General features: G+C 34.7%; 1 protein-coding gene across 1 annotated transcript in view; it reads right to left on the bottom strand.

Moving 5' to 3' along the window:
• Positions 1–20503, bottom strand: part of LOC132731201 (calsyntenin-1-like) — a 70681-nt gene that overhangs the window by 16483 nt on the left and 33695 nt on the right. The window contains exons 9-15 of the mRNA XM_060717335.1: positions 16673–16802; positions 10971–11125; positions 7456–7607; positions 6459–6603; positions 4071–4218; positions 2578–2754; positions 150–295 (exon numbers count right to left, since the gene is read on the bottom strand). Of these exons, the coding sequence (XP_060573318.1) occupies positions 150–295; positions 2578–2754; positions 4071–4218; positions 6459–6603; positions 7456–7607; positions 10971–11125; positions 16673–16802 (1053 nt within the window). The remainder of the gene's footprint in view (positions 1–149; positions 296–2577; positions 2755–4070; positions 4219–6458; positions 6604–7455; positions 7608–10970; positions 11126–16672; positions 16803–20503) is intronic.

Here is a 20503-nt window from a genome sequence, read left to right as displayed (position 1 = left end):
CGGATGGACGCATATACACCGAGTGATTACTAAGTTGAGCTTACCGCCAGCGGGCTCTTCAATAAAAACTTATTGTTAATAACAGATGATTATCAGATAACAGAGCCATCAATCGTAAAAGCCAACACTATGTCCTGAAGTAAACTTACCAGCACTTCAAACTCATTGCTGACAAATCTTGCACTCTGTGATGAGCAGCTTATAACAAACTTCCTCATGTACAGCTCCTCTGCTTTATTGTGGATATAGCGTATATTCCTAATTACCCTCTCATAGTTCTTTATTGTGTCAGCATCTGTCATAAAACATAAATTAATTTCTAAAAACAACCTTATGATAGAGCTATCAGAAAAGACAGCATTTTTGACTTATTGAATACCAGGGTTCTCACTGTTGCTCTCTAATTGCGCCAAATGCGACAATATATTAATTCTGGGGCATAAAATCTTAAATTGGCAAACTTTACTGGCACCAACGTAACATAAAAATATCTGACAACTAGTACACTTAAAAGTCATAAGCGTTCGCATAATTTACATAAGCGGCCCAGATGTGAAAGGTCACACGCCATTAGTTTGTTTATCAAACTGTATCATCAAATTGTGTGACACCTCGGGAACACGTCGAGATGAAAGTGCCAGTGATTTAATTGGAACAATTAACATCTTTAATCCCTCTAATTAGACCACTGTTAATTACACGGGCAATCAACTGGTGTTAGTAGCAAATTAGAGAAATAAAAGATCGACCATGACGTTAACAAAAATTAAACTGTAGGTAAGTCGACTCGTGAACTGACTAAAAATAATTATACTGTAGTTTGAAATATTAAATCGGGTGACAATTAAAATAATAATTTCACTAATGATTGATATAAAACCACTGTTTAATATTTGAATAGTGTTGATATTTTCGTATCTGAATATATTAGGTGCTAAAGAGTCTGATCACAAAAATCATTAAAATAAACAACATTCTTCTTTGTTAAAAAGTACTGAGTATCTGTTTCATTTCATTTCATTGATTTTGAGATAAGATTTATTCATACATATAAGTACTGGGTTTTTTTTCTTTTGTATTTGCAGATCATCAGAACGCAGTGGAAGCTGAAAAGATCTTGTCTCAGCCAAGTTAGTGTGAGTGGATAAGAGAGATAAGAACTGCTATAGGCAAAACAGGACCGCCCAACATCATTAATACTGCTTTAAAATGATGTAAAAACATCATGATTACATTTATGTTGTCATGTGTATTTATTTAAATGGAATTTGAAATCCACACATATATAAAGATGTGTTTGTAATCACAATGATATATAACTAGCATCAATATCTTAACGAAGATAGGCATGAACTCCAGATTAAAACAAGGGCAACATTGTGGCAATATACGCCCATCACAGAAGCTTTTGACAGAGATGTGGGCATTATAGATATGCATCTAGGAGATATGCTCTGTGCAATATCTGGATATATTATCATCTCTAGTGATTTTTTTTATCTGAACTTTGACCCCTATGTGTGACCTTGACCTTAGCCGCAGGGACCTTAATTTTGCATGCCACACACCGCCTCACAATAGTGAACATTTGTGCCAAGTTATATTGAAATTCCTCTATGCATGTAGAAGTTTTCTCCAGACAAGCATTTTTACCTTCTACCTAGAGACCTGGTTCATGCGTTGGACACAGCTTCTCATAGTGGTGAAAGTTTGTATGAAGTTTCATTACAACCTCTCCGTATATGTAGGAAATATGCTCTGGATGATATCTCTATATTTTATCATCTCAGGTGACCTTGACAATCATCTTAAGTGACCTTGACCTTGCATATATTTGCCTAAATTACATGTTTCACACCAGTAGTCATGATAATGACCATTTGTGTTTCAATCCCTTAATAAATGATGACTAAATGGTCCCAATACTTATTCATATTTATATCTGAACTGTGACCCCTATGTGTGACCTTGACCTTGGCCGCAAGAACCTAAATTTTGCGCGCAACACTCAGCCCCACAATAGTGAACATTTGTGCCAAGTTATATTGAAATTCCTCTATGCATGTAGCAGTTTTACTCTAGACAAGCATTTTTATATGACCTCTTAGTGTAACCTTGACCTATGACCTACAGGCCTGGTTCATGTGCGCAACACAGCTTCTTATAGTGGTGAACATTTGTATGAAGTTTCATTACAATCCCTCCATATTTGTAGTAGGAGATATGCTCTGGACAAAATCTCTACATTTTATCATCTTTAGAGACCTTGGAAATCATCTTTAGTGACCTTGACCTTGCATATATTAATCTAAATTACATGTTTTGACCTAGAGGCCTGGTTCATGCGCATGGCACAGCTTCTCATAGTGGTGAACATTTCTATGAAGTTTCGTTAAAATTCCACCATGGGTGTAGGAGATATGCTTCAGACAAAAATTGGACGCCACCAGCCAAGCTGCCCGCCTTGGAGAAAACAGTTTTTCAAACGGGCGTATAAGAAAACATTGAGGTTGTTCATAAACTTTTTAGTAAACCTTAACATAATATGTAAACTAAAGTATTGTAAACTTAACTTACCCATGATAACTAGTCCAGCTTGGGTCTCAATACCCTCCAACTTCATGTTAAACTTGTTTATTTCATCCTTTGGTAAGTCCAGATGTTCATTGTAGAAATTTAGAACAGGTTCTGCTCTTATTGTACACATATCAAGTAAAACATCTTCAGAATTATCCTTATGTACCATGGTTTGTTCTGTCATATAAAAAAGTGCATTCATAATAAATAATCTTAATATGCAACATATCCATGCATAAATATTTCATAACAGAGTAAACAATTTCACAATCAAATCATGAGGGTAAATTTTTCCTTTTAGCTGGAGAACTAATTCTTACACATGATATTTGTGACCCTAGGGGCATGTTTTATTTAACTTTTGTATAGAAACCACAAGAAGATGCTACATGTAAAATACCAATAAGTACTTATGTACCTACCCACCTACCACTTTTCTTGGGGGTGGGGGGGGGGGGGCTTAAAAAAAATCCATAAAATGCTACTTTTTACATAGATCAACTGGGGCACTTAAACAGAAAGATATACAAAAGATAATTAACAAGCATACTGATAAATTAAGTGAACTTTGTCTTTTTATGCTATTCTTAGCAATACTTTTCAGTTTTGTGTCATTTTACACAATTTGAATAATTATTCTGGAATAAATGGAGTGAGTGAATGATCTGCAATTTTGCACAAAATTTATTGGTCTATCCCTACACTGAATGGAACATGAATCTCAAACAATTATTTCCAGTCCCGTTAAGTAAGAAAAACCTCAGTGGAGTCCCTTTAAGAATGGATCAAAGGGCTTTGATAAAAATTCCATAAAAGAAATCTGTAACAACCTCTTACATCTTACTAAATTTATCTACATAGTTTCAAAGAGCCCTGAACTGTTCACTTGAAAATCAAACAAGAATATCATAATTATTATCATATTATGTCTAAGCTGAACTTGTTTTAATCTGGTTTCTATCTCAATTATAATATTTATTATTCTTCTAGTTTTTGTGTTAAGTTTACCTATTTGGCTAACTGGAATTATTAGGAATTTGTTCAAGTATCAACCGTGGATCAATTCCTGAAAGTTTCATCACAATCTGGCCTCGTTTAAGGAGGCCATCTTGTTAATTGGACCAAACCTATTCTAGCTATCTTTGCACACCATCACCAAGAATCACTCCTGTTGAATTATAAAAAAATCTGCCAGGACATCATTTGCAGGATTTGTCTATATTTGCAGAAGACTAAAGTAGTTTTAGCTTTTTTTGTCATGAATCATGTTAGGATCATTCTTGTATTATTTCTCATAAGGACTGGTCAAGTGTTTTAGCACGAGATGTTCAGACAACAACTAACCTAAGTACAATATCATGCTCAGTTGGGCTACAATTGTTACTTCCCCAAAACTGTAATATTAAATTCAGATGTGGACCCATATAGCTTGTAAGCTTGATCAGAGATACGGATTCAATTTTAATTTATTATCATATCCATATCAAACTTACGCATAAGTGTAGCTTTACTAAGTTTGTATTGAAGCCTAGCTTTCTTCATTTCAGATGTATCATTAACATCATCATTTTCACTTTCAGTCTCATCTCTATCATCTTCCTCATTTACAGGTAACATAAAATCCACATGGATACTCAAATCCTGAAAGAAAATATCATATATCAAATTTAAAGGTAACATAAAATCCATATGGATTCTAAACAGGAAATATCATTTTATCTCATTCACAGGTAACATAAATAGGAGTTACTGCTGAGCAGGAACCACACTTGAGTTTTTCTTATTTCCAAAGGCAAACACAGCATAAGAAGAGCTCTGTAGTGAAGGGTTTAAATAAAGTAAAATTAAAGTGATTTAGAATCAAGGTCATACCTGAGTTACTCAAAATAATGTTTAATTCATACATAAAGGGAAAGCCCATAACCTCCTGGACCAGGAGGATTTTGATCACAGAACAATTTTGTGAACCATTCACAAATCTTGGTTGATGTCAACTAGACAATGTTTCATGCCAAATATCTAAGTTTTAGCCTTTGGACTTTAAGAGAAGATTCTCTTTTTTTTTAAGTTTTATTGTACACATAAAAAGAAAGCCAAGGTTACTTGGGGGAAGAGTTATTTTGATGCCAGGGCCATAATATCAGCAATAGATGGAAAGTCACTGGTTGCTATGGAAAGTCAATGGTTGCCATGAAAGCTACTGATTGTTATGGAAAGTCAATGATTGCTATGGAAAGTCACTGGTTCAGGGCTGCCAACAACAAGAAGTAATATCATAATGTTTTGTCACTGATCATTCCAGCACTACCCTCCATTTGAGACTTGGCAGGCTTCATGATGGGGCCTGTATCCCCAAAACTTCAGAAGTTATTTAGACATCATGCAACTGTCATAATATAATTTAACAAGAGCTGTCAAAAGAGACAGCGAAGCTCTACTAATTAAATACTGGACACAGCAAGGAAGACAAAACTATGAAAGAACAAGAGCTGTCCGTAAGACAGCGCGCTCGACTTTTTTAGTGCTTGCCTATAATACAAAACATTGACAGTTAAGGGCCATAATTCAAATAAAATCTTTGACAGAATTACCTTCTCCTGGACATGTTTGGGAATCATGATTGTAAACAAGTATAGAAAAGTCGAGCTAAAAATCAATTACGATATAAATATATTTCTTCTTATGACAAGAAGTTATTGTTGTTAACATAAATTACAAGTTCAAGGGAAAATAATTCTGGAAAAAAATCACACTAGAGTTATGACCTTGTCACACAAAATGTGTGTAATGATAAGATATATATATTATAAGTTTGAAGTTACAAAAGATACCTTAAAAAGTAAAGAAGTTATAATATTTCTAAAAAATAAGTTTGAAGTTACAAAAGATACCTTAAAAAGTAAAGAAGTTATAATATTTCTAAAAAAAAATTCTAAGTTCAAAGGGAGATAAATCTAAAAATATTGCTTCAAGAGTTATGAACCTTGTCACATAAGATGTGGTTGATGATAGGAAAATGTTTTTGAAGTTTGAAGTAGATACCTTTAAACTTTAAACTTATAAAGAAGTTATAGTAACAAATAACATTTTTCAAGTAAAAAAATGTAAGTGAATGGGGAGATAAATCTGAAAATATTGGTGCTAGAGTTATGAACCTTGTCACATAAGATGTGGTTGATGATAAGGAACATATATTTGAAGTATCAAGTTGATCCCTTAAGAAATAAAGAAGTAACAGTAAAAAATAATATTTTTTAAGGAAAATTCTAAGTTCAAGGGGAGATAAATCTGAGCTAGAGTTATGAACCTTGTCACATAAGATGTGGTTGATGATAATTAACATATATTTGAAGTTTGAAGTTGATACCTTAAGAAATGAAAAAGTTATAGTGAAAAATATTTTACTGCACCAAAACTTTAATCTGAAATGTGGACGCGGATGCCGAAGCCATACTTCGTATAGTCGAGCTAAAAAACTAATATCAGTCCTAAATTCTTAGAATTGACTTTTATTAAAATTTCATCTCTTCCTTATTTTAATTTGATACTAGTTCTTTTCCACTTATTGGATACAGTGCTATTAATTTCTTTTATTTTTAGCTCATCTTTATCAGGAGTTTGAGTTACATTCCGGGTAGAGTTTAAAACTTATATGAATAACAGAGGTTTTAATTGTATAGGCACCATCTACACTTTCAAATTTACACAAATCTACAGGACATAAAAATCGCAGACAATTGGCAGCCCTGCAGGTTGCTATGGAAATTATTGATATATTGGTGGGAGTTAATTTAGCCTCAGGGCTATAATTATATCAAACTAAGTACTGGTCAACAATATAATGTTTCATGCCAAATATCTAAGCTCATTTACTATACTACCTTAAATATATCCATTCCTTCATCAAGTTGTTCTTTGCTGCCAGTGATAACATCTTTGCCAGCTATAGTGATAACTGGTTTGTCTGAATGCTGTACAAACACATAACTTTCAACGAGAGGTAGGATTTCTTCAGTATGGCCACAACTAAAATGTAAACACATGATTTAGAAAAATCCTAGAAAAAATACAGCAGTGTAACAAGGTGTTTGGTAAACATAAATGCCCCTGGTTCAGATTCTTTTCAGTAACAAAATGTTCAAACAGGTTTACCCATTCACTCAGTTATGGATGGAAACAATTGTAAACACAGTAATATAACTTGACAGAGCAATGTTCTCGTTATTGTGAAAAATATAAGTTGGCATGTCCTTGCTATTTGATAAGTTGAAATATTCAATTTACCAATAAAAGTTTATCAAATATATATAAATGCAAAAACTTGACCTTAATTCCAGTGACCCGAAACACCACTCCAAACTTACCACCTGAGGTATGTTCCTTCCAAATATGAGACATTAGTAAAACAAGAGGACCAAAATGGCCCCTATATCACTCAACTGATTATTTATGCTCTTTATTAATATTGTTAGCAATGAAGGAAAATCAGATGTCATAATCTTTAACTGATATCATAACGTTCAACTGAAACAGTGCAAAATTAATGTAAACATGCTTTTCCCATATATGGGATGTTACCTTCTCATATTCGAACTTGAGCTAGAAACCATCAAAACAACAACAGTTAGTTCCAAGAAAATTTGACAAACTGATAAGATATAGATCCTTACAGATGGATAGTGATTTATAACAATTACTCACTTTGAGCACATAGTGCTTTTTTGAGTTAAAAAGCTGACATTATACATGGATGATAGCAATCACAAAAGGTCAATCTTCTACATTGTGCCAGGCAAGCTTAAAAGATACAAGTATGCAAGCACTGTTTGATCAGTAAAATAGAAGATACAATGTGATAGTATATAAGATAACACTTACTGTACACTGGTACGAATATTAAGGTTTCTCCTTCCAGGTGTTGGGAATGGTCTATAATTGACATATGCCAACTTTTGTACTAGGGTTTCTATATCAGAAGCATTCTGGCCAGTAATACTAAACTCTGTCATGTCCTTATTGAAGCTCACAGACTGAAAATAGATCAAACATTCTTAATTTCATTTTATTTATTTGTATAGAAAACAAACATAACCCCAAAAATATAACAAGAGCTGTCCGTAAGACAGCGCGCTCGACTTTTTTATTGCTTGCCAATAAAAAAAGTTTTTGCAGTAAAAGGCAATACAAGAATCTCTGTATTTTTAAAGTGAACAATGGCCATAATTCAAATAAAATCTTTGACAGAATTACCTTCTCCTGGACATGTTTGGGAATCATGATTGTAAACAAGTATTCCAACTTTCAAATTAATATCTCAAACAGTTCAGTCAAAAAGTGGACTGGTACTAAAAACTTAACCAAGATTCTAAGTCGATAAAAGGCCTTAATTTTTAAAACAAATCCTTGACAGAGTTACCTTCTCTTGCGTACAGATGGGGGTAATGATGTGAAATAGCATTAAAAGTTTCAAAGCAATATCTCAAAGGGTTAAGGCAATAAGTGGATTTTACCCATATTCAATGTATTTTCTAAGTCAAAAAGGGGCATAATTCTGTCAAAAACCTTGACAGAGTTATGTCCTCTTGTCTGTTGATGAAGGTCGTGATGGTAAACAAGTATGGTCAGTTTCAAAGCAATACCTCCAATGGTTTTGAAATAAAGTGAGGTGGTACAAAAAACTTAACCAAGCTCAATACACTTTCTAAGTCAAAAAAGGGCCATAATTCTGTCAAAAAACCTTGACAGAGTTATGTACTCTTGTCTGTAGATGGAGGTTATGATGGTGAACAAGTATGGTAAGTTTCAAAGCCATACTTGTAATACTTCTGAAATAAAGTGGGGTGGTACGAAAAACTTAACCAAGGTGTGACGCCAACGCCGACGCCGACGCCGGGGCGAGTAGGATAGCTCCCCTTTTCATAGAAAAGTCAAGCTAAAAATTAAACTCCTGACCATCCAGCAACTGTTTTACTCATTGCTGGGTCACTGGGACATTTTCAGCATTTTAGCATATAAACAGGAGGGCCATAATTGCTCTAGACTGCTCAACTGAAATTTTAAGCCTTTGAGAAAATAGATCTGCCACTATCCTGGCAAAAATACCCCCTTCTCGCCACTTTCAGGGTTAAAGATAAACTCAACCCTTAACAAGTATGGATTAACTTACCCTACTATCAACAAGAATTACCAACGTCCCCTGTCTATGGAAAGTTTTACATGAAACACAAAATTGTGCTATTTCAAAAGATTGATTGGATCTGGACTTTCAATGCAAAATCTTGATCAATTCTAGGACTGCACAATCATGCAACAAAAAATTCATTATAGAAATATAATGAAATAACTCCTGTGTATGTGTCAACAGAAATGCATTTGTATAGTTGTTATCACAATTTCAAAACCACAAAATTTAACAAATACAAAATAAATACAGGGTATGGTCTGTGACAGGGTATATTTTTATGTCTAGTACGTAACTTTTGCATCTATCAAAGTATATGGAAGAATTACCAATGACATTTTATTTGCAAAATGGTTGAAAAAGTCATGGACCGGACACAATATATATTCTGTAACAGATCATTTTAAACTTTGACCTTCAAGTGTGACCTTGACATTGCTGGTACGGGTTTGGGTGTTGCCCATGACACATCTTATTATTGTGACCATTTGTGCCAAGTTATTTCATAATCCCTTGATCTATGAAAAAGTCATGGACTGGACATAAAATATATATAAGACCATGTTAAGTTTGGCCTTCAAGTGTGACCTGGACATCAAAGGTAGGCATCTTGGTGTTGCACTTGACACCTTGTCTCATTACTGTGAACATTGGTGCCAAGTATTTTCAAAATCCCTTGATGGATGAGAAAGTTATGGACCTGACACATAATATACCCTATAATAGACCATGGTGAAGTTCACAGTTCATGTATTTAAAAATGAAAAAATATGTATTCCTTTAGAAAGATCAAACATGTGTTTTATAATGTTTAAATTATCACTTTAGAGCTTGCTAGATGTTTGTTACTTGAAGCTAAATGTAAAATAATATGTCAAATATTAGCAAAATGTAAACTAAGTAGCATTTCGACTTCCATACTTTTATATACTGGTAGCTCTAACTACAACATGAGCCCCCACCTTGAGGGGGCCATGCTAGACTTTTTCTTATTTCTAACTATGGACATATGGACATTCAACCATCCTAAAAGCTCACCCTGAGCTAGCTAGGATTGTTGGTCTGGTTCAAGTGTTATGATTTTCCCGGCATTGAAATGAACCATATTCTTGCAGTCTTTGGCAGTATTATTTATGGGGATTGGAAGAGGGTGTTGATTAAAGCATCATATTTATCCCAGGTGGTGATACCAATCTTCAAATCAGGATCATTTATGGCAATCTTGGCCCAATTGTGACTGCAGCAGTTTTGGATAACTGTATGATACTGTTCAATGCTGTACTTTCAGTGTAGCATTTACCATTTCTGTTTTCCCTTTGGTTAAACACAAGATTTTTAAAGTTTTAACTAAAACTTATACATATAACAACCTATAACACCTGGGACAGGGCTAATTTTGATTCCAGAGCAAAAATTTGAACCAACTTGGAAGTTGTTAAATAGACAATATTTCATGCAAAATACTTAAGCTCTGGTCTTTGTGGATTCACAGGAAAATTGTCAACCTTTAGCTACATACAATTACATACAAGGAAAACCGATGATCTTCAGGCGAGACCAATTTTGAGTTCTGGCTAATAATTTGAATTAAGTTAGTACAAAGTCCCCCATACAATGTTTCATGCCACATATCTAATCTCTACCATACTGGGTTCAAAGTAGAAAATTTTGATAGACCCAAAAGATGATTTTTCATGGCAAAAATCAAAATTGTAGCCCTTGCTGCTTTGGAATAGATGTTCATGTTTTTTGTTCTATTGGTTGCCATGACAACCAGAGTTCTACAAGGAATGGAATTCTTTCAACTAACTTATAATAGCGTCATGTCTGAGGAATAATCTTGCTTAGTTTTACAAAAGTGTCGGTAGAAATGACATTTATAGAAAATGTTGGACACTGATGACGAGTTTATGCTAGCTCTCCATTTTATATACATGTATAATCAGTATATATTAAAGTAGAGCATTGGAAGTGTGAAGATGATTGTAGCAAAAGCCCAAATTTTCTTCCTAAAAAAAAGTGTGCTAAAAAATGTTCTTAGTAATCTGTTACACTTAATCTAACAATCGATTCAATTCAGCATGATTAAATAACTTGCTGTATCTATGCATGAAGCATAATTAAAAGGGAAAATAAATTAATGTAAAGAGTGCATGTTTGTGATTTCAGTAAAATAAAAAAAGATGATATAAACTTTGAACTGAATACTTACACTTCCACTTGGCATATCTTTTAGTTCTGTGAAATCTAGACTTTCTTGACATGAGTTGAGACACTGTATAACTCTCTCACTTTCTGTCCTATCCTTTAATATGGACAGTCCAGCTAGGAATCCTTGGAAATGGTCAACATATACTTCATCCAGGCCTGAAATAATCAATATAATGGATGAGAAAGCTAATATAAATAACTAATATCGCTCACCTCATAATTGAGGCAGAAATAAACTTACAAGAATTTGTAACAGAGTTACCAACGTCCCCCACCTCGGGGAATTTTTATACAAAGCATAAAATTGTGCTATTTCAAAAGATTGAGGTATGGATCTCAGGACTTTCAGTCCAAACTTATAATCAATGCTAGATCTGCAAATGCCACAATAAATTTATTAAAGAAATAAAATGAAAACGGAATTTAAAAATTTATCATGTAAACTTTGACCTCTAAGTGTGACCTTGACCTTAGAGGTAGGGGTGCAGGTGTTATGCATGACATATCGTCTTATTATTGTAACTATTTGTGCCAAGTATTTTCAAAATCCCTTGATCTATGAAGAAGTTATGGACAGGACACAAAATATACCATATAACAGACTGTTAACTTTTGACCTCTAAGTGTGACCTTGACCTTGGAGGTAGGGGTACAGGTGTTGTACTTGACATATCGTCTTACAATTGTGACTATTTGTGCCTAGTTATTTTAAAATCCCAAAGAAGTTCTTGATCGGACACAAAATATACCCTAAAACAGACTATGTTAATCTTTGACCTCCAAGTTTGACCTTGACCTTGGAGGTAGGTGACCAGTTGTTGCGCATGACACATCGTCTCATTATTGTGAACAATTGTGGCAAGTATTTACAAAATCCCTTCAAAGATAAGAAAGTTATGGACCAGACACGACATATACCCTCAAATAGACAATGTTGACCTTGAATGAGCAAGTGCGACCTTGACCTTGGAGGTAGAGGTCTGGTTGTTGCACATGACACATCGTCTTATTATAACAAACATTTGTGCCAAGTAATTTCAGATTCCTTTGATAAATGACAAAGTTATGGACCGGACACGAAAGTGTGACGGACGGACAGACGGACGTTCCAACATTTTTGATTTAGGGGCTATTTTCTTTGTTATTTTCTTTGTCTACTTAAGGGCTACTAGCCCATAAACCCTTTGATCACGGAATGAACCTATTGTTCTCTTTTGTTCTCTTTACTGTTATGTAGCACCTAAATCCACAATGTTTGCTTGGACAGACGGACGGACGGACAGACAGACAGACGGAGCCTATTTCTATATCCCCCTTTTTTCTTCGAAAAGGCGGGGCACAATAAACTGATATCATAACCTGAAATAGTGCAAATGTTAATAAGGTTTTTCAATATGTGCCTTTTTATGTTGGACCTATCTTTTGACCCATATGACCCATATTTAAACTTGAGCTAGATATGCCAAATATCTTACCTATGTCAATTCAGACAAGATCTTTATAGTTTTAACTCTGTTCATATAAGAAAATGACTCCCTGGGCGAGGCCAATTTTGACCCCAGGGCTATAGTTTGAACAATTTTTTGTAGAGTTTCATCAGATGATGCTGCACACAAAATATCTAAGCTCTAGGCCTTGCACTTTGAGAGAAGACTTTTTTAAGTTTTTACTCTGTACATATAAAGAAAATCAATGACCACCTTAGGTGAGGCTAATTTTGACCCTTGTGCTATAATTTGAACAATTTTTGTAGAGTTTCATTAGATGATGCTACACACAAATATCTAAGCTCTAGGCCTTGCATTTTGAGAGAAGATTTTATTTAAAAAAAAAAATATTTTTAGCCATTCTGACCCAGATGTTCAATGAAGCAGAACCATTTGAGCTTCATGCTAGGAACATCTCAGGAAAATTTTTATCAATTTTGATGCAGTGGTTTCTCAGAAGAAGTCGTTTGTAAAAGATTCACGACAGATGCAAGGACTCACGCCGGACAAATTGTGATCACAAAAGCTCACCTTGAATACTTTGTGAAATTATTCACAAGTAATCATAACATTAATAAACAAGAGGGCCATGATGGTCCTTTTATTGCTCACCTGATTATTAAAGATCTGAATTAATATTAATAGAAATGAATGAAGGGCAGATATAATGCCATCAACTGTAAACTAATATCATGACAATCAAATACAAAAATAGAGCAAATGTTAATGGGGTTTTCCATATAAGCCTTTTAATGTGCTGTGACCTATTTTTTACCCCAGATAACCTATTTTTAAACTGGAGGTAGAAATCAAATTCAAACAACCTTTCTGACTAATTTCCAGGACATTTGGACTAGAACAGTAGTCTCTAGAGTGTTAACAAGGTTTTTCTCTATTTTGGGTGTGTGACCTAGTTTTTTTTATCCAAGATGACCCATATTGGAACTTGAGCTAGAGACCACCAAAACAACCTTTCTGAGTAATTTCCAGGATATTTGAACCATAACAGTAGTATCTAGAGTGTTAACAAGGTTGACCTTTAACCAACCATGACCTTTTGTTTGTTTGTTTGTTTCATTTTACGCCTTTTTCCAACAGTATTTCAGTCATATAGGCGGGTAGTTTCCTAACCATCGCTCCTGGAGAGTTACACCAGTACTAGACTACCTTCCTCCGCGCTAAACTACCAAAGCATCTCCCGGGGATCGAACCCACGCCAGATAGGTAACTGGATTAGAAGTCATCGACTCTTACCCCTCGACCACGGAGGCGGTACAACCATGACCTTGATGTTGTGCCATGCATATTATAAGCACATAGTCTCATGATAGTAATTATTTGTGCAAAGTTATATAAAATCTTCCATAAAGTCAAAAAGCCATTGAGAACTATTAATCTTGACCTTGAGGGTAGCAACTTGGATGTTGGGTTCTGCATATCATGTCATAATGATGATCATTTCTGCCAAGTAATCTTTAAAACATAGCAGAGGTTTAAATGTTATGGAGCAGGCACAAAATGTAGTTTTTTTTTAACACTTGACCTTTAAGTGTGACCTTGACAATGGGAGAAGAAGGGCTCTGCACATCGTCTCATAATGTTGATCACTTAAGCCAAGTTATTTCAAGTTTTTTTCAGCGGCATGAAATGTAGACTTTTGAATACCTGACCTTTAAGTGTGACCTTGACCTTGAGGGTAGCAACCCAATTATTAAGCTCTGCACATCGTCATATAATGGTGATCATTGTGCCAAGTTATTTCAAACAAGAAGGCCAAAATTGCTCTAGATCACTCACCTAACCCATCAAACTCATCTGAGCAATTACTTAGACAAGCCTCCTGACCAAGTTTGATGATAATTGAATCAAAATGTGACCACTAGAGTGTTAACAAGGTCTTTCCATATTTGGGCAGGGTGACCTAGTTTTTGATCCCAGGTGACCCATATTCAAACTTGACCTAGAAATCATCAAAACAAACTTGCAGACCAGGATATTTGGATAACAACAGTAGCCACTAGTGTTGACAAGATTTTTCTATTTTTAGCTACTGTGACCTTGTTTTTCATCCGAGATGACCCATGTTCGAACTCATTCGAGCAATTACCTAAACAAGCATCCTGATGATTGAGGCAAAAATGTGACCACTAGTGTGTTAACAAATAAATGTCGATGGACAATAGACATTCAATGATCCTAAAAGCTCACCCTGAGCTAGCTCAAATGAGCTAAATATTTGAAGGGGTTTTAAAGTTATGGAGTGGACACAACAGTGTTACGGACGGACGCACAGAAAAACGGACAGATGGAGGCCATTCCTATAATTTTTAACACTTTCTTTAAGTGTGACCTTGACCTTGGGGGTAGCAACCCAATTATTGCATTCTGCACAGTCTCATAATGGTGATCACTTGTGTCAAGTTATTTCAAAAACATTTTTAGTGGTTTAAACATTATGGAGCAGAATATACACTTTTAACAATTGACCTTAAAGTGTGACCTTGGGTAACAACACAATTATTGCACTCTGCATATTGTCTCATAATGATGATCACTTGTGCCAAGTTATTTCAAAAAGTTTTCAGCGGTTTAAAAGTTATGGAGCGGACACGAAAGTGTTACTGACAGACGGAGGCCATTCTTGTAATCCCCGCCTCGCTACGCGGAGGGGGACGAACTAAGTGACCCCTTAGACTGGGACCAATTTTGACACAAGGGGCATGAATTATATAATTTGTCCACTTGGTGAAATGCTCCATTTCAATTTGCAGTTGACTAATGTATTTTGCTATATATGCCGTTGTTAACTAAGTGAAAACAAAGGAAGGGCCATTTAGACCCCAAGGGGCATGATTTATATAATTTTGTAGAGGACCACAAGGTGATGCTACATGCATGCCAAATATCTCACCTCTGGGCATTGTAGTTTCTGAGACGATTTTTAAAGATTTCATCTTTAAAGTATATTTATAGCTCCATTGACCTCCTACATGTATGCCACAGACTGGAACCATTTCAATAACTTTTGCACTGGACCACCTAAGAATCATTCCAGTGAAGTGTGGTCAAGTAGTCTAGGAGGAAATGTTGTTTATACTGCCATCACAAAAGCTCAGCACTAAGCACTTTGTGCTCACATGAGCAAAACAAGAGGGCCATGATGGCCCTGAAATCGCTCACCTGTATATAGGCCCTTGGGGTGGGGCTAATTTTGTGTGGTCAAGTAGTTTAGGAGGAAATGTTATTTATACTGCCATCACAAAGGCTCAGCACTAAGCACTTTGTGCTCACATGAGCAAAACAAGAGGGCCATGAATGCCCTGAAATCGCTCACCTGTATATAGGCCCTTGGGGTGGGGCTAATTTTAACCCAGGGGCTTTTTTTTTTAACAGACTTGGTAGACACCCATTAGAAGATGTTTCATGATAAATATCTAAGCTCTAGCTCTTTGGGGTTTTTAAAAGAAGATTTTTTAAGTTTTTAAATAGACATATAAGGAAAATCAGGTCCCTGGGGTGGGACCAATTTAACCCCGTGGCTTTTATTTGAACAAATTTGGTTGATACTCACTAGAAGATGTTTCATGCTTAATATCTAAGCTCTAGCTCTATGGGTTATTTAAAAAAAGATTTTTTATATTTTTACTATATACATATAAGGAAAATCAATGACTCCCCCCGGGATGTGGCTAATTTTAACCCCAGGGCCCTTATTTGAACAAATATGGTAGACACCTATAAGATGTTTCATGCTAAATATATGAGCTCTAGCTCTTAGGGTTTTTTAAGAGAAGATTTTTTAAGTTTTTACTATAAACATATAAGGAAAATCAATGACCCCCCGCCCCCCATAAACATTGTGTTTACCCATGGTGTGTAGAGTTTAAATTGCAACAAATATTCTTAATGTGTACTCAACACATGTTTATTTTACATTTAAAAAGACAGTATAGCAATTATCAATATTTTCAATAATGAATTTGAGCATTATATATTTTAAGGACATTTTAAGGCTGTCAAACCCTGAGGTAGTATGAATCAGTAGAAATATTTAACTGTAAGTAACTATTTATTTCTCACCCATTACATTTTTCCAACCATATAGAAGTCTCTATCCAAGACATAAATTTTTTATGTTCATTTTTTATAATTAGGTCTAACCTTTTCTTTGAACAACACTAAGATAATATTTTCAGATAGATTTAATATGTATTACCTTTCCAGCATGCTCCCACTACCAGTTTAGTAAAGTGTACCCTATCAGTGGGATGGAGTGGCCAGTCATCTAATATCTCAAAATTTTCATTGGTTGTTTCTGCCAACTGACCATCTACATACAAGCTTAACTGTAAATAATCAATCAAATATTTCAAAATATATTTCTGTGCATAGATTAAATATGAAACAAATAAACTCGTAATACTATTTTTCACACAACAGTCTAACTTGCCCATGAGAACATGTGTAATAAGCGAGTTTTGTCTTATGCAAACACTGTAAATTCCCCAGATCATTTTCTCTCTATATCTTTAAAGTGTTAAGTGACTTTTGCTCAACACAACTAGTGACCTCTAATTAGTCAGATAATTGTGGTCAATCTTTTTCATCGAGTTAACAACTTAAAAATTTCCAAAACCAGTAGCTTATGCAAATAAAGTAAAGTATACGCATGATGTGTATTATCCAATAAAATCGATAAAACTAATCAAAGTTCCGCCCCTACTTTGATGGTATATACCATTCTCTGTTGATATTAAAACCGCATTGAATTTACCTTGAACTTGAAAATAAATCTATGTATTTAGACATAGATTGTTTATTTTTAATAAAAAATGCACAAAACTTATGAATGGGAAAAAGAAACAAGAGGGCCATGATGCCCCTGAGTCGCTCACCAGAAACAACTGCTTTTCAGTGTTGGAAATTATCCATTGTCAATATATTCTAATATTAAATTTGAGCATAGAATATGTTTAAACAATAATTTGAAGAAATGCCATGATCAGGGGCATTTAGCTTTTTAGCTTAAACGGGGCCGATCAAATTAATATTAGCAAACTTAATAAAAGACTACCTAAGAATGCTACAAAGTTTGGTGACCATCTATAAATTATTTCAGTAGGAAATGATGTTCAAAGGTTATCAATTATTTCAGTAGGAAATGATGTTCAAAGGTTTTTCTATTTTTGGTTTTAGTGCCCCTAAAAGAAGCCAATCAAATAAATATGAGCAAACTTGATAAAAGACTACTCAAGAATGCTACAGACAAAGTTTGGTGACCATCGATCAATTAGTTCTGTAGAAGAAGATGTTTAAAGGTTTTTCTATTTTTAGCCCAAGAGACCCCTAAAAGGGGCCAATCGGTTTAATATGAGCAAACTTGATATAAAACTATCCAAAAATGCTACAGACAAAGTTTGGTGATCCATCAATAAGTTCTGTAGAAAAAGATATCTAAAGGTTTTTCTATTTTAGCCCTAGAGACCCCTAAAAGGGGCCAATCAAAATTGGCGGAGCATTATATGCCCGAAAGTGATTTTTTTTTTAGTAAAGAAGAAGCATTTGTAAGACATGGGAATTAAATAAAGTATTACCTCCTTCACAAAACAATCCTCCTTTGAAGTTTCAATATTGTGGTCCAAATGGAACTAAAGTTATGCCCCGGAAACTGTTTTCAGTTCTAAGGTCATAGTGACCTTGACCTTTGACCTTGTGACCCCAAAATCAATAGGTGTCTTCTACCCAATATGGACAATCATACTATGAAGTTTAAACACAGTGGGCCAAATGAAACTTAAGTTATGTTCCGACAACTGTTTTCAGTTTAAGGTAATAGTGACCTTGACCTTGTGACCCCAAATCAATAGCAGTCTTCTACCTAATATGGACAATCATCCTATGAAGTTTGAATATTGTGGGCCAAATGGAACTTAAGTTATGCTCAAGAAACTGTTTTCAATTTCTAAGTAATAGTGACCTTGACCTTTGACCTTGTGACCCCAAAATCAATAGGGGTCTTCTACCCAATATGGACAATCATCCTATCAAATTTGAACACTCTTGGCCAAATGGAACTTAAGTTATTCTCCGGAAACTGTTTTCAGTTTTAAGGTCATAGTGACCTTGACTTTTGACCATGTGACCCCAAAATCAATAGGGGTCTTCTACCCAATATGGACAATCATCCTATGAAGTTTGAATATTGTGGGCCAAATGGAACTTAAGTTATGCTCCGGAAACCAAATTGCTAACGGACGGACGGACAGACGGACGGACGGACGCCAGGGGGTATAACATAATATGCCTGAAATTCTTTCGGGCTTATAAAAACTTGATAAAAGACTACCCAAGAATGCTACAGACAAAGTTTGGTGATCATCCATCAATTAGTTCTGTAGTAGAAGATGTTTAAAGATAAACTATGCTCATCTTTGGGTAAAATACTTTTATCTTAGAAAAGTATTGAAATCCATGAAAGTCTTACTGAATATGTTTAATTTCAATAAAATAATGAATAAACTATATATAGGAAGCTGCATTCCCTATAACAGGTCATTTTAAGTTGGTCTTTTCTTCAAAAAAACTGCCAGTTTTTTTTAATGACCCACTATATATTCATATTGTGACCACCTATAGTGTGTAGAGTTCAAAACATATCTACTTTAAATGAAGTCAAAACATGTTTATTTTATACATACAAAGAGACTGTGTAGCAATTATCAATATTTTTAAAAAACAAATTTGAGCATAGTATATCTTTAAAGGTTTTTCTATTTTTATCTCTGTTGACCCCTAAAAGGGGCCAATTGAAATGACACGAGCAAATTCAAGCGTGACTGTCACAAGGATGGTACTGACCAAATTTGAAGTAAATCTGCTCAGCAGTTTCAGAGGAGACGATTGTTGATGCATGACGAAGCATCCCCCTTTGATACTAATAGTGGTGAGCAAAAAAAAGAGGAGCTTAAAAATCATGGAAAAATATCAAATATTCAAGTAATGCATTAAAACTTTTGTCAACACTGCAGTATATATCCGAAAGTTGTTTCTTTATTCTAGCTGTGATTTAGATTATCGGAGGGTAATAACATTTAAAGAAATGAACTGGACGCCTCCCCTCCCCCCAACTGCAAAGGAAAGATATCATATCATAAATAAATTTGACTTTTTCTTATTCTTAAGAAACTAATGTATTAAACAACCAATTTTATTGTTTCCCCTGCAAGTTTGACTGTATTTTACTTTACTGGTAGATGTAGAATGGTAGAGCTTTATGCAAGGAATATTGCAGATGAGTTCCAGTGGTTTCAAAGGAGATGTCAGTTGAATGAATAGTTGATGACAAATAGGTTTCAGTGAGAAATTTGAAATTTAAATGAAATGGTATTCTTCCTGTAGTTCTATGAAAACTAAACCTTCAAGAAATGTAGGAGCTGTACATAGACAAAACTGCCAATATATACTGTTAGGAACAAATGTTATAAACAAAAGCATCACATGCTCTAAATTCCGAAAAATATTGCTTTTAGGAAAATGAAATTTGTTTAAAAACTGTTCCCGTTTGCATTTTTTCAGCCCTTTCAATCAAACTTCTGATAAGGACGTCAAACATGATAATAAGGATGCCAAGAATGGATAAGGTTTTGGTTTAACCAACATTAAGAAACTAAACATGTCAACAAATAGTAAATTAATGCTGAGAAATGGGCTACAGTTAAGTTTTTGCAATACAACAATGACGATGATGCAGCAATCCTAATAGATTGACTTTTTCTTTAAAACAGACAATCTAACTAGAAAGGTGTCCATTGACATGAATGTCCCAACATTGCACTCTTTGTAAGTCTATGGACGGACAGCAGGAGAGCAGAGTGAATGGACAAGAGAAATATATATGCTAGGGGCATGAACATTGTAGACATTTAGACACTGCACAGCACCTCATTCTGATAATTGGTCTTAAAATAAATAATATCCCGCAAATTGAAGTCCAAGGTGCCATTATTCATAAAGTTTTTGTCAAATTTCCCTGATACACCTCTTAAAA

Source organism: Ruditapes philippinarum, unplaced genomic scaffold (assembly GCF_026571515.1).
Source record: "Ruditapes philippinarum isolate M1 unplaced genomic scaffold, ASM2657151v2 ctg1194_1_1_1_1, whole genome shotgun sequence".
Classification (NCBI taxonomy): Eukaryota; Metazoa; Mollusca; class Bivalvia; order Venerida; family Veneridae; genus Ruditapes; species Ruditapes philippinarum.
Note: the sequence above shows the minus strand (reverse complement) of the source record. Positions and strands in the feature narration are given on the sequence as shown.